The 13984-nt window shown below is 39.7% G+C and overlaps 2 protein-coding genes across 2 annotated transcripts in view; one reads left to right on the top strand and one right to left on the bottom strand.

The window, feature by feature from the left end:
• The window catches only part of FBXL13 (F-box and leucine rich repeat protein 13), a gene marked incomplete at both ends in the record, with an annotated part of 242481 nt that extends 237677 nt beyond the window's left edge, over positions 1–4804 (top strand). The window contains 2 exons of the mRNA XM_080701187.1: positions 147–310; positions 4615–4804. Of these exons, the coding sequence (XP_080557313.1) occupies positions 147–310; positions 4615–4804 (354 nt within the window). The remainder of the gene's footprint in view (positions 1–146; positions 311–4614) is intronic.
• A 3490-nt stretch (positions 4805–8294) lies between these two features.
• The window catches only part of FAM185A (family with sequence similarity 185 member A), a gene marked incomplete at both ends in the record, with an annotated part of 45641 nt that continues 39951 nt past the window's right edge, over positions 8295–13984 (bottom strand). The window contains one exon of the mRNA XM_080701188.1: positions 8295–8407. Coding sequence (XP_080557314.1) covers positions 8295–8407 — 113 coding nt within the window. The remainder of the gene's footprint in view (positions 8408–13984) is intronic.

Raw genomic sequence — 13984 nt, forward strand, 5'->3', positions numbered from 1 at the left:
TATGAAAGAAGGCAGATACCTGCAAAGTATGAGGGAAAGGATCTCCCCAGACACCCAGTGTGCTCACACCTTGATCTTGATAGACACCATCCTTCCGTGGGATAGTTTACCTGACTAACTAGTACTTACTTTGACTATGTGTTCAGATCACCAACTCAGCCATAGAGATGTTATCAGCAAAATGCCATTACTTGCACATTTTGGATATCTCTGGTTGTATCCTGCTTACTGACCAAATCCTTGAAGACCTTAAACTAGGATGCAAACAACTCCGGATCCTTAAGATGCAATACTGCAGACAAATTTCCATGTAAGTAAGTATGTAGCTGAGTTACGAAGAACTACTTTCTAATAAAATGTAATATGTGGCTATGGCATTGGTAATACAGTGTGGCTTTCAGCGTTAAGTTTCATATTATCTATTCATTTATTGTGATTAAGTGAAGCTAACATTTTGAATTGAATCATGGGAAATTCTCTTCAAAAGTGGTCTTTGTAGTTTTATATCCCTTTCTCAGTAGTTCTTCTACTGTGAAGTACTTAAGTACCTCCTCTTTCTTGACCAAGCAGGTGCCCAAGTTGCTTAACTCTGTCCCTTGCAGTTTACATCTAGCTCTTCCTAATTTCCTCAAAATATAGTCCATTTGTTAATTTCCCCTAGGGGTTAAGAAAATAATCTGCTTAAATAAGCTCACAATAAAGTTTCCCCCTCCCCCCCCTCTACTGGCTGAGAGCAAACAATGTGTATTTCAATTGACCTGATGAAGTAATTTGTGAAAATCTCAAAATGAGGATTCTTGACCATTCCCTGAAAGTCAAGCTCTTTTCTGCAGGCTGGAAAAATTAATGGAAATTAAAGTTAATAGAATTAACATTATCAAAGTATAAAGTGATTAATGTGGTCCACACATTCAGATTTCACAAAGGAACATTCTTTGTGAAGGGCAGGATCTGAACCATAGCTCTGGTCACTTGAGGCTTGAGAGCATAAATGGTTTCTGGTCCAAGGCTGTATGGGCAGAAAAGGGGAAGGGGAAGATGAAGAAGGAGAAAGAGAGGGAGGAGAAGGGAAAGGAAGAGGAAGGGAAGGAAGGGGAGAGAAGGGAAGGGAAGTAAGGGAAGAGAAGGGAAAGGAGGGGTAAGATTACTTATAAAGCAGGCACTCCCATTGGTCCTGGGCCTATAAGAGGAAGGTAACCAATGAAGACTGGGTAAGAAAGTAACAGGCCAGGTGTGGTAGTTCATGTCTGTAATTCCAATACTTGGGAGGCTGAGATAAGAGGATCATAGGTTCAAGACTAGCCTCAGCAACTTAGTGAGACTCTCAGCAACCTATAACAACCTGGTTTCAAAACAACAAATAATAATAATAATAAATAGGGCTGGGATTTAACTCATAGGTAGACCGTCGCTGGGATTAATCCCCAGCACAGGAAGGCCTATCTGGTCTTCTACCACAAAGCCTGATTGTCTATATCAGCAAGAAGTAGATAGAGATTTTGCCCTAATGACTAGAAGGAGGCTGGCTCAGTCTATGCATCTTTTTGTCAGAGAGGCCAGACCACATCTTTTAGTTGGCTTGGAAGATCTGTCCCTGCTCAGCTCCTGCAGGAAAAAGGCCTGGAGCACTTTGTCTGGCAGTGGATAAGGACAGTCCTCATGGCAGAATGGCTTAGAGAGTTTCAATGTCTGGAACAGGGAGGCCCCAGGAACATCTGTCTTTATGTCTAACACGTCAGAGAGGTTCTTGCTTGTCACCCTGGGGCTCCTGAGATACCTGGGCTGCCACATGTTGATTACCAAAGGTGGTAAGGCCTGGCTGCATGCAGGACAGCTCTAGTGCTGTAGAACAGCTTCCTTTTCCACCTAAATACTCAGGTAGAATGGAAAATGTACAAGGACCCTTCAAAACCAGAAACAACCTCTAATTCTTTGTCTGTGTTCACTCTAAAAAAGCACAGTTGAAGCCGGGCATGGTGGTGCATGCCTGTAATTTCAGTACTTGGTTGGGAAGCTAAGTCAGGAGGAGCACAGGTTTGAGAAGAGCCTCAGCTAATAATGAGACTCTCTAACTTTACAAGACCTTGTTTCAAAACAAAAATAAAATAGGACTGAGGGTGTAGCTCAGAGGAGAATGCCCCTGGGTTCAATCCCCAGTACCACGCCCCTCCCTATCTACACACACACTTCACAGTTAGTCTTGCTGGGCCAAGGTGGTTCTCTCAATTACTGGCACTTTGTCTTGTATGGGTGAAAAGGAACCTTGAGGAGATTTCTTTGTTTTGATTTGTTTTTTAACTTGGGAAGAGGTTCAATGATTTTAAATCTATTTTTAACATGAAAACATTATATGATATAGCCCTTATAAATCCAATTATAGCCAGACACAAGAATGCCTGTGCTGGTTGGAGCATGCCTGTAATCCCAGTACTTGGGGGGATGAGACAGGAGGATTGAAGGTTCAAGACCAGTTCAGCAACTTAGTGAGACACTGTTTCTAAACAAACAGACAAACAATCAGGACTGGGGATGTAGCTCAGAGGTAGAATACCTCTGGATTCAATCCCTGGTAAACCTCTACCCCCAGATCTGATTGTAGCCTTCAGAACAAATGGTTTAATGTACAAATTCCCCCACACTCAACAGAATCTGAAAATACTGCAACAGCTTTGTGAAGCAAAGAAATCTGTTCTGCTACCCCTTTTGAACCAGAAGACGAATAAACTTTTGATCAATGTGCAAATTAGCTGCAGATCTTTGGGAAGAGAACTCTTGGCATAAGACTTAGCTGTCAACTCTACCAACCCCGGGGTCTGTAGGGCTCCCAGGATGCTATGAAAAAGAATTTTTAAGGGCATGTGAAGATGCCAAAGGTCCTGGTAAGGTGGCAAAGACAGCTAGTTCATTGGTTAAGGATTTCCTAAAGTGGTAGGGAAAGACAGAGTAGGAGACAGTCTACACTAGCATTCAAATCCCCTTAAAAATCATCCCAGATTCAGATTTTAAGGATCTCCCTTGCATTAGGGATAAAATACATTTGGGACTAAAACAAGCCCTAGAGACACTGTAGATTGGAGGAAACTTTAACATCCTGTATTTGAGAATAGAGTGAGGGAGGCCCAAGATAAGATCCTGTTGCCCTAGTCTGTCAGCCCAGTTCCAGTGGCAAGGGAGACCCACTAATGTTTAACTTCAGTAAAAGTGCCTGTGTGTGGAATGGAGATCAGAGCTTACCACTAAGTGCTAGGGTAAGCAAGGACAAGTCAGGAAATAAGCCAACTTAAGAAATGGGTACTTTGCCCATGGCTGTGACTCAATATGCAGTTTATTTAAATTCTGTCTCATCACAGTGTATGGAATGAGTAGTGTCTCTATTCACTCTCTATTTTTCTGTCTACATGAAAGAATCAATGTCAGCAACTTTATTTTTCTTGTGATAGTCTTAAGCCCCCATTATTTAATTATTGTTTTTACATCACAGTTACCAATATTTACCCTGACTTGTAGTTGAGGAACTTATGATTCAATATGTATACATAAACTTAGCAGTAAGAGTACTTATGAGGTCATAGCAGCTGTTTTTAATCAGAATTCTCACTGTTGTGACCAAAATATGTGATGACCGCAACTCAGAGGAAGAAAGACTGATTTGCTCATGGTTCTGGAGATTTCAGTTATAGTCCATTTTTGGGGTCCATCCAAGCAGGAGCCATGGCTACAGAACCTTAGGTCATCATGGCAGGGAGCAGAGAGAGAGGGTGACAGCTTGTGTCAACTCTTGGCAGCATGGAAGAGAGAAGCAGGAAACTGCAGCAGCCAGCTGAGAAAACACGGTCTCCTGCCATGCCCCAAAGGAACTTTCCTCAACAACCAAGCCCTACCAATGAACATGGCTGCCTAGACTACTCATGAGGTCTAAAGGACATTTTAAAATCCAAATAGTAACACCAGGTATCCAGAACTCTCAAAAACTGTTGCTCTTCTGAAGCTACAGGTAACATATAATTTGTTCGACTACTTGCAAATCCTTTTCTGAGGACTGAACCCAGGGCATGTTACCTTTGAGTTACACCAAGCCTTTTTTATTTACAATTATTTATATTTGTTTTGAAACAGGATCTCATTAAGTTTTTGAGAGCCTTGCTATGTTGCTGAGGTTATCCTCAAACCTGTAATCCTCCTGTGTCAGCTTCCCAAGTACTGGAGTTACAGGCATGTGCCACCACACCCAGCTAAATCATTTACTCTCTAAAACAAACATCCTCTTATATTCTAGGCCAAGACCACTGCTGTCTATAAGTACTTTCGTACTGCAGTCAATGTCAGTTGCACTGAATCAAATGAACAACTCTGAACTGCTGTATGTGTGTCCAGAGCTCTACTAGTTGAGAGGCAGGGAGCAGGAGGGTTTTGAAAATAGGGACTTAAAGATGCCTTTTCTAGCCTGGTTATCAGCATAGTTAACCACACGTTTGCTCTCAGCAAGGCCAGAGGGTGCTGAAGTGAATTCAACTTGTGACAGTGAGTTCTCCAACTCCAAATCAAGTCTAGTTTGAAAACTGCACACTAGAGCTTACTTCTGCAACTAGCTAATGGCAATTATTGTTATTATAGGGAGGCAGCTCACAAGATGTCATCTGTCGTTCAGCAGCAGGAATATAGCCCTAATGACCCTCCACCTTGGTTTGGCTACGATTGCGATGGCAAGCCTCTTGGAAAGGACCAGGATATAAATCCACTTAAAGAACTCTCAGATTTGCTAATGAAAGAGTTGGCATACATTAGTGACGAAGAAACAGTATGACTCTCAGCCTCAGTTGGAAAAAACAAAAAAACCTAGAACCTGGTAACCTCTCTTTATTTGGCACAAATATTTTTACCAACTGGATCTCAGTAACAATGTAAAAAACAAATCATCTTCTGATTCTTATTCCAACTACAAATATATCTAAATACACTAGTTCTTATACACAAATAATCATGATCCCTACACCTAATTTAATTAAACCAATAGCTTTTATAAGATTATCTAAATTCATAGTCATAGGAAACAACCCTGAGAGATGTGACTTTTTTTTTTTTTTTTTGACAAGGAATTTAGAAGTTTCTCTACAGACAGGAAAAAAAAAAAAAAAAAAAAGCAAAGATGGCCATATATATTAAAGTAAAAGTTTGAGCCAGGGCAATTACTTTACTTTAGGATCCTTATTATAAAATATATAAAAGCTTCATTATAAAAGACATAAATATACATAATACACATTTTAAAAGGAAAAAGGGCTTTTTGTTGTTTCTACAAATTTAACAACAAAAGAGAACTAAATACAAATTAAAAATTAACCCTGGATTAATTCCAACACATAGCAGGGGAAAAGTTGACGGAGCCCAGGAGAAAGCACAGCTCTGTTCTGACTGCCACACAAGGCTGTGTCAGTGCTATTAGAATAGTCTTTTAATTTCCTATTTCCTTAATTACTTAATGTCTTAAATGGATTTTACCCTGTCTTCTTGTTTACCATAAGCTTGAAATAAAGATTAAAAAGTTAAGATGAAGAATAGGAAAGTCATTTTGAAAAGTCTTAAAAAGCTATACAAAGGATTCTTAGAGGCTACTTGGTATTAGATGAATGCTTTACATAATTTTCCTCCCTCTTTTTGAAAGCATTTTAAAAATAAGCAATGGAAAGATTCCTGGGAGGGACAGCAAGGGAATCAGTCAAGTAGCAAGTTTCAAGACCTGATCCAAGAGACTTACAAAGACTATGGTGAGAATGAGACTTGTTAAAACTTCTGGCAGCTGCATGAAAGTTAGCTTCAGAAGTGTGACCCCTAAGTGTCTCGTGCACACTACTAGAGAGACAGCTGCTTTCTCAAGGAGTAACGCCTGCACTAGGAAGACCAGGCTAGGGAAAAACACCCTGCTATGTTCTCTAGAAACTCAGCAGGCTGCTTCAAGGTCAAAGCTTGTTCCAGAACTGAGGGACATTCTCTTTTCAACAAGAAAAGGAGATCCATTCAGTCATTCTGGGGAGATAAAATGCAATTAATATTTTTTCCTTATTAATGAAGGAAATGAAGGAAAAGGAGTAGGTGTTTTAAAAGTGAGCTAGGCAAGGGCACCATCTATATAATTCCAGTAATAATTTGGGGTAGAGTTGATTGAAGTTCTCCTCGTGACCTTTCTTGCTGTTATTGGCTAATATCATCAGATTTATTTTTAATAATGGAAATGTTTACGTAATTGCATGAGGGTGAAAAACGATTATAAAAACTGCCTCACTGCCTCAGTTTTCTGTGCTTAGCAGTTCAATACACACCATGACTACTTCGAATATACCAGCATGCGAGTATCACTCAAGCTTGTACAAATTCTGATTTCATAAGAGTGAACTGAAAGACACTGAGTTATCCCATAAAGCTGACTTTATTTCATAAATAAGAAGTTAGAAACAAAACCAGAATTAAAGAAATAAAATATTAACAAAAGGAGACTATTATAAAGCACAGTGCTTGTAACTGTTTATTTAAAAGTCAGTATTTTTATGATTTATCCTAATCATAAAAATATAATCTAATAAATAGGTCTATTCAGTAGTGCATAATTTAAATGTTCCAAAAGTTGTAAAGAAATGGAGATCATAAAACAACTTCATATAGTTTACCATTATAAAAGCGAAATTCATACATCAAGCAATAAAATAACTTTTTCTTTCCTTTAACAGATATATCTTAAATTACACAAAAGATATTAAGAATCAGTAGCAACTGCTTCACACTTAAAAGTTTTTCTTTATTCACAACTTAAAATTACAATGATGCCACAAGTGATACTTAATAAACACCCTCACATGAGAGCTATAGTACAAAGACTTCTAAGATAACTACGCTCCATGACTGGTCCCCTTTTATAATTTCTTCACTGTGAGTGGAAGTGGAAACCGTGACTATGACGCGGTATCTCTCCCAGGATCATATTACAAAGGGAAAAATACAGATTATGCTGGCTGGACCTGACTCTGTCAAGTGGGTCCTTTAAAAGCAGAGACTTCTTCAACTTACAAAGAAGTCAGAAATTCAAAGCAAGAGAAGGACTCACAGTGTCAGTGCTGGCTTGAAGATGAAGGGGTCCACATGAGAAAGGATGTGGGTGCTCTAGAGCTTAGCATGACTGTTAGTTAACAGCCAGAAAAAAAAAATGGCGATTTCATCTAGTTATAAAGAACTTGATTTTGGCTATAACCTGAATGAATTTGGAAGCAGATTTCTCCCAGAGCTTCCAGATGAGAACCGAGCCTGGCCAACACCTTGATTCCAGGGTTGTGTTCACTGAGCAGAGAACCTAGCAAAGCTGGGCTCTGACCCAGCTTCGGGAGCTGGTGGGAAGTGGGAGCTCGTAAGTATTCTGTTAAGCTGCTAAAATAGTGGTGAAACTGTCCCCTTACCCAAGGTCTTGCTTTCTCTGGTTTGCTACTTGCAGTTGATGAAAAGTCCAAAAATAAATCATTTGTAAGTTTTAAACTGCGTACTGTTCTTAGTGGCATGATGAAATGGTGTCTTAGTCTGTCCATCTAAGGATGGCTCCTCCCTTTGTTCAGCATGTCCAAGCTGTATACGCTGCCTGCCTGTTATCACTCAGTAATTCAGTTATCAGATTGACTGTCACAATATTGTCACAGATTTGTGTTCAAGCAGCCTATATATTGCTTAATTATGACACCAAAGCACAAAAGTAAGGATGCTGGCCATTTGGATATGCCAAAGAGAAGAAGCAAAGTGCTTCCTTTAAATGAAAAGGTAAAAGATCTCAATAAGGGAAGAAAAAAAAAGTATGCTAAGATACAATCATTCTATAGTAAGAATGATTGCTTTGTCTGTGAACTTGTGAATAAAGAAAAAAATATGTGCTAGCTTTATTGTTGCAAATTGAATTATAAATTTATGGCCACGAGGCACAAATGCTTGGCTAAGATGGAAAAGGCACTAAATTTGTATATGTATTTATAGGAAAAAACATTATGTATATGATTTGGTACTGTTCATGATTTCAGGCATCCACTGGGGATTTTAGAACATATTTCCCCCAAATAAGAGAGGATTAATTATAATGTGTTACAAAGCAATAAAAGATAAATATAATAGCTTGTACAAAATTTTTAAAAGCTTCTCTAAAATAGTTGACCAGATATTCTTTCCCAATGGTATTATTTTCAATATTTATACAGTGTCAATTATAGTTTTTGTAGTCACAGATTTGCTAATCATTGTTAAAATCATAGATATAACCTTCACCATTCTTAGTCCTGCAGTTTCAGGGACTGAAACCAGCTTTGACTTCTAAAACTTACAGTGCCTTTTGGGGCAGCAGCAACGATCCATTTTTCATGTTTGCTTGCCTGATTCATGAATCCTAAAATACAGAATAATACAGAATTGCACACAGTTATATCTTAAGAAATAAGAGCAATACATCCACACGGATCCTACTAATACATCTCCAAAGCCCAGAAATACCTTAGAATGCCAAAATTCTTTTTTTTTTATTTTATTTTATTGGTGCACTGTATTCATACATCATAGTGGGATACAAACTTTTGTAGACATACATGCACACATCGCCCAGTCAGCCCCCACCCGATCCCCACCCCATTCTCTCCCCATCCCTCCCTCCCATGCTTGGCTTAGTGGTTGACATCTAGTATTATAGCAATTTATCCAAAATTAAAAATGATAATCTCACATAACAGTTTCATTTGTCTGATACCAAGCTTTTGATGACTTAAAGATAACATTTCAATATTTCTTTTTGCTTTCTTTCTTACCAGAGAATATTTTTTTCTTTTTTTAGGTGAAACTATCATATATTTATTTTTCAGAAAAAAATCTATCCTGATATGGAATATGGACTCTAGATACCCAAAACAATCTCGAAGCAAAAACAAAGCTAGAAGATGTATATTTTCTGATTTCAAACCATATAAAGCTACAATAATTGAAACAGTGTAGTACTATTCTAAAGGCAGATATATAAACCATTGGAGTTAAATACAAGCCTAGAGCTAATTTCTTCCCTATATTGTCAAGTTATTTTTGACAAGGTTTCCACGAACATTTGGTGGTGGAAATTATAATAATCTTTTAACTAAATATTGTTGAAAAATAATAATTACATGGAAAAGAATAAAATTGGACCCTTACCTAATCCCACATACAAGTATTAACTCAAACTAGATAAAAGACCTAAATATAAATCTTAAGACTATAAACTTTTAGGAGAAAATCTGGGTCATAAAACCTCACAACATTGAAATTGGCAGTGATTTCTTGGATATGATTTCAATGGCACAGGCAACAGAAGAATATACAAACTCCCTAAAAAATAAAAGAAAATATTGTATATCCAAAGACAATGTAAACAGAGTTAAAAGTTACTAATAGAATTGGATAAAATATTTCCAAATGCTATATCTGAAGGTATATTAATATTCCAACTAGAAATCCTAAAAATTAACAACAATAAAGGCAAACAATACAACTTAGAGATAGGTAAAAGACTAACATAAATAATGAATCTCCACAGATAACCAATCTTAGTTGTCTGTTGGATGGAAACTCTTGTTTCTCTGGTTCTGGTGAGTGTTACCTATTTCTTCTTTGTAGTTAATCTCTTTGAGTATTTTCTCTAGCGCTGGTTTTGAAGACATAAATTCCTTCAGTTTCTGTTTGTCATGGAAGCTTCTTATTTCTCCATCTAATTTGATAGAAAGTTTTGCTGGGTAGGAAATTTTTGGCTGGAAGTTGTTTTCTTTCAGAGTTTGGAATATGTTACTCCAAGCCCTTCTGGCTCTCATGACTTGGTTTGGGAAGTCTGGAGTGATTCTAATTGGTTTGCCTCTGAATGTCACTTGGCCCTTTGTTTTTGTTGCCTTTAAGATTCTCTGCTTGGCTTCCACATTGGTCATTTTGACAATTATATGGCGTGGGGATCCTCTTCTCGGATCCTGTCTAAAGGGAGTTCTATAAGTTTCCTGGATCTGTGTATCAACCTCTTGCTCTATATTTGGAAAATTTTCTGCTATTACTTCCTTGAAGAGATTGTTGATCCCTTTGGTATCACTTTCTTTTCCCTCCTCTATTCCAATTATTCTTAGGTTAGCTCTCTTAAGATGGGCCCATATTTCTTCAATGTCAGATTCCTGCTGTTGGATATCTTTTTCTAGATTAGAAACTATGCATTCATTTTTGGATTGCTCATCTTCTAAGAGCGAGATTCTGTTCTCCATGTGGTCTAATCGGTTGTTTGTGCTTTGAATTGAGGCCTTTACTTCATTAATTGCATCCTTTATCTCTTTTTGGCTCTCTCTGAGTTCTTTTCGAAGCACCTCTATTATTTCTACAGTTATTTTCCTGATTTGATCTTCTAGAAATCTCTGATTTTCTGTTTTATCAGGTTCTGATGTTGTGGGGTTGTGCACATTCATTACTTCAGTGTTATTCCTCTTTCCCATGATTTCGGAGGTTTGTGCCTTCTCTGGGTTCTTCCCTTGGGTCACTATGGCTTCACTTAAGGTGCTCTGGATCTCGAGTCTATATTATCTCAGACCCTACTACTCCTTTACTGGGTTGTATCACAGAGTCTCCGACCCAGGGAGTCGATAGAGGCTGCTTTAAACTATGGGGGGTGCCAGGTTGCACGCTCTCCTATGGTGTGATATCTCTGCCACCACCACTCCCTCACTGGGTCAAGTCCCAGGAGGCACAATATTGGGATTTCTCCTCTGTGGCCCGCAATTTGACTCACTGTTCTTGAGTACGTAGATGTAGCTGTACTGGACTCGGTGAATTCACTGCTGCTGCCGCCGCCGGTGGCAATATGGCGCCTCTGCCACGCCCTCGGCCATGAGGCTGGCGTATTTTTTCTTCTCTGGTTTTGATTTCCACTCTGAATCCCTGCAGCGTGTGCTGAGCTCAGCCACTGGGAGCTTTAAATGCTGTCTGCGCCGAAAGATCCCGCCTGGCTGTTCCGCATCGGCTCACCTCGGCTTGCTGTAGCCGTCCGCTGAGTTCGCCGCTGCCGCCGGCAGTATGGCGCTGCTGCCGCGTCCTCGGGCGCGTGTGTCTCCTCTGTGGCCCTGAGCTCTGTTCTCAGTCCGCTTTCTCTCTGGAGCCTGGTGGTTTTTTTGTTTTTCTGGTGATGGTGTTTTCTGGCTATGAAAGGCGCTCTTTTTGTGGTAATGGAGATTGGTTGTTAGCGGGACTCTTAAGCCCCGCTTTTCTCGGTCGCCATCTTCCCGGAAGTCCTCCAAAATTCTTAATAAAGCTAATTTGAGCCGGGAAAGAGCTGCAAAGGGGTTATGTGGCCTGTCATTTCCTCCGAATTACTCTGAGAGGAAGCTACTCGATGTTCTGTATTATTTTTTAAGTAGGCTTGAAAAAAAAAAAGCTTTACTGAAGTATAACTGACAAAATAAACTACATGTATTTGAAATATAGAGTGCAATATGTTTTGCCATATGTAAAAACCTGTGAAACCGTCTCATTCAAGATAAAGAACATATCTATGACTCACTAAGGTGTCCGCGCACTCTTGCAATCTTTCACTCATATCCCTCTGCTGTACTTGGGATCTGGAATATAGCCCACAGGCCTGTGTTTTAAAAGCGAAGTTCCTAGCTTGGCACTGTCGCAGGCGGCAGAGAACCTTTAAGAGGCGGGGCCTGGAGGGAGGTCTCCTGGCTACTGGGGGTGGGCCACTGAAGGGGGCGGGGCCTGGCCTTCCTCAGCCTCTCTTTTTGGCTTCACAGCCAGGTGAACAGCTCTGCTCTAGCACACACTCCCCGCCAGCATGAGCTGCTTTGTCACAAGCCGGAAAGCAGTGGAACCAACTGTTCATGCCCTGAGCCAAATGACCTTTTTCTCTCTAAAGTTGATGGACTTTGGGTATTTGTTGTAGTAACAGAAAAGTGACAACACACATCTTTCCTGCCACCTGCTGTCCCTCCTCAACCCATCCTCAGTGATCACTGATCTGCTTTGTGTCCTATGGATTAGGTGCATTTTCCAAAATTTTATACAGAAGGTATCATATAGTATATACTCTCTATCTTTTCTCTCTCTCTCAGCATGATGATGTAGCTTGTACTCGGCAGTTTCCTCACAGGCACACTGATCAGCACTTGCTGGGTGCTCATCCTCAGGACACCCTTGATCTCTCTGCCCCACCTCAGTCTCCTGATCCCCAGGGGTCTGCTGGGCTCCTCCTGCGTGCCCCTCTTCCCTGCATCCTGGGAGCTCTCATGGTGTAGGCTGCGGCAGTCACAGAGCTTGCCTCATCGTTTCCCATCTCTGTTCTAGCTTTCTCTGTTAATCAAGGTAATTGAGGTGTTACATCTCCTTAGAAGCTTAGCAGTTCTGTGCTTAAGAAACCAGAAAAATTGAACGAAGAATTGTGTACATATCCTTGGAGTTCATTATAAACGCCTCCCTTGTCCAATTCAAGCACACACATCAGAGAGGACCCTCTTTTTCAGGATAGCTTTTTCCTTTGGTAGTACCAGGAGGCATTCTCAGCTGATGAAAGGTGCTTGGACCATAGGATCTTTGTGTCAAGTGCTTTTCTGATGCACCTGTCTGAATTCTTGCCTCTCTGCCCTTCCCTCTGAGCCAGGATCAGCGCAGAGTCCTGGAACTCATCACATCTTTCCCAGGACACAGCTGAGTATTCAATGAGTTCCTCTGGCATTTCCCCTTCTACTTCTCTTGCTGTGTTTTCAATATAACAACCCCACTTCTCATCTTTGCTAAACTGCTTAAAACACTCTCTTACTCCACTTAGGAAACCTGTATTAAAAGATTCCCCTTTCCTGCCCACTTTCTTCATCCATGGGGTTCAGTGCTATCATTTTTAAGCTGCTCCTTTGTGAGCCTCTGCTGTACTGATAGGTCAGGATGTTGGGGTATCTTATACCCAATGGATTTTCTAAAATACAGAATTTCTTTTTCTAGTAATTCAATTGAACATGAAAAACTAGAAATCCTCAACATTTTGTTGTTGTTTAATATCTAGCACCAATAATAAGGCAATCAACAACAGGAAGGCTTTCCTAAATATCTGGAATGTTTTGCTTAATATATAATTTATCACCGCCTCAGTAAGAAATGCATGTTTTTGCTTATGGAGGAAGAAGCCCATCTACCCATTTCTCCTACAGCAGGAGAGGCCAAGCCCAGACTTCTGCTGGTAACACAACAAGCACACAAGTGATTTCAGCTGAGCAATAATATTCCAAAGCAAGACAGCTTATGAAATTCCACTTACGCTGCTTGAAGATAGCTCCTTCGACCTTGCCAACAAAGGACTAAAAGTTCTCTGTGCTTTAGCTTGAATCTGTGGAGACTCCATTCTAATTTGTAAAGTTCATAAATCCTTCTTACAAAAGTCTTGCAACACATATTCAAACTTGATTCCAAAACCTTGTTCCTCATTTATGGCCCTTTGCCAGAGAAAATGAGACAATTTCTTTGACCAAGAATTGGGAAAATGACTACCTTATCCCTACCCAGAGTGGCTTCCAGTAAGTGGGAGAAAGAGTTTCTTAGGACACGTGTTTAACTCTGCCATTTGTTCTCCGAATCCCTACCCCGGATCTACCTAAATATGTAAACCTCCAAGTTCTTTCTGCTCAGACACAACTCACCTGATCTAATCAGCACTAGCTATGGACAAAAATAAGGCTCTGTAGAATTTAATTATTATTTTTTTCTGAAGATTTAAAGAAGTTTATTAAAAGATAGAAATACAGAGGATAGGTGCAGCTCCATACCAGACTGGCATGGAGGGGTGATTCGAATAAATGCACCCTAATTATTTTTTTTGTTTATTCATTTATTTACTTTTTGATACTAGGGTTTGAACCCAGGGGGATTCTAATTCAGAATTATATCCCCAGCCCTATTTTATTTTTTATTTTGAAACAGGGTATCAATA

This window comes from Muscardinus avellanarius (genome assembly GCF_963383645.1).
Source record: "Muscardinus avellanarius genome assembly, chromosome: 9".
Classification (NCBI taxonomy): Eukaryota; Metazoa; Chordata; class Mammalia; order Rodentia; family Gliridae; genus Muscardinus; species Muscardinus avellanarius.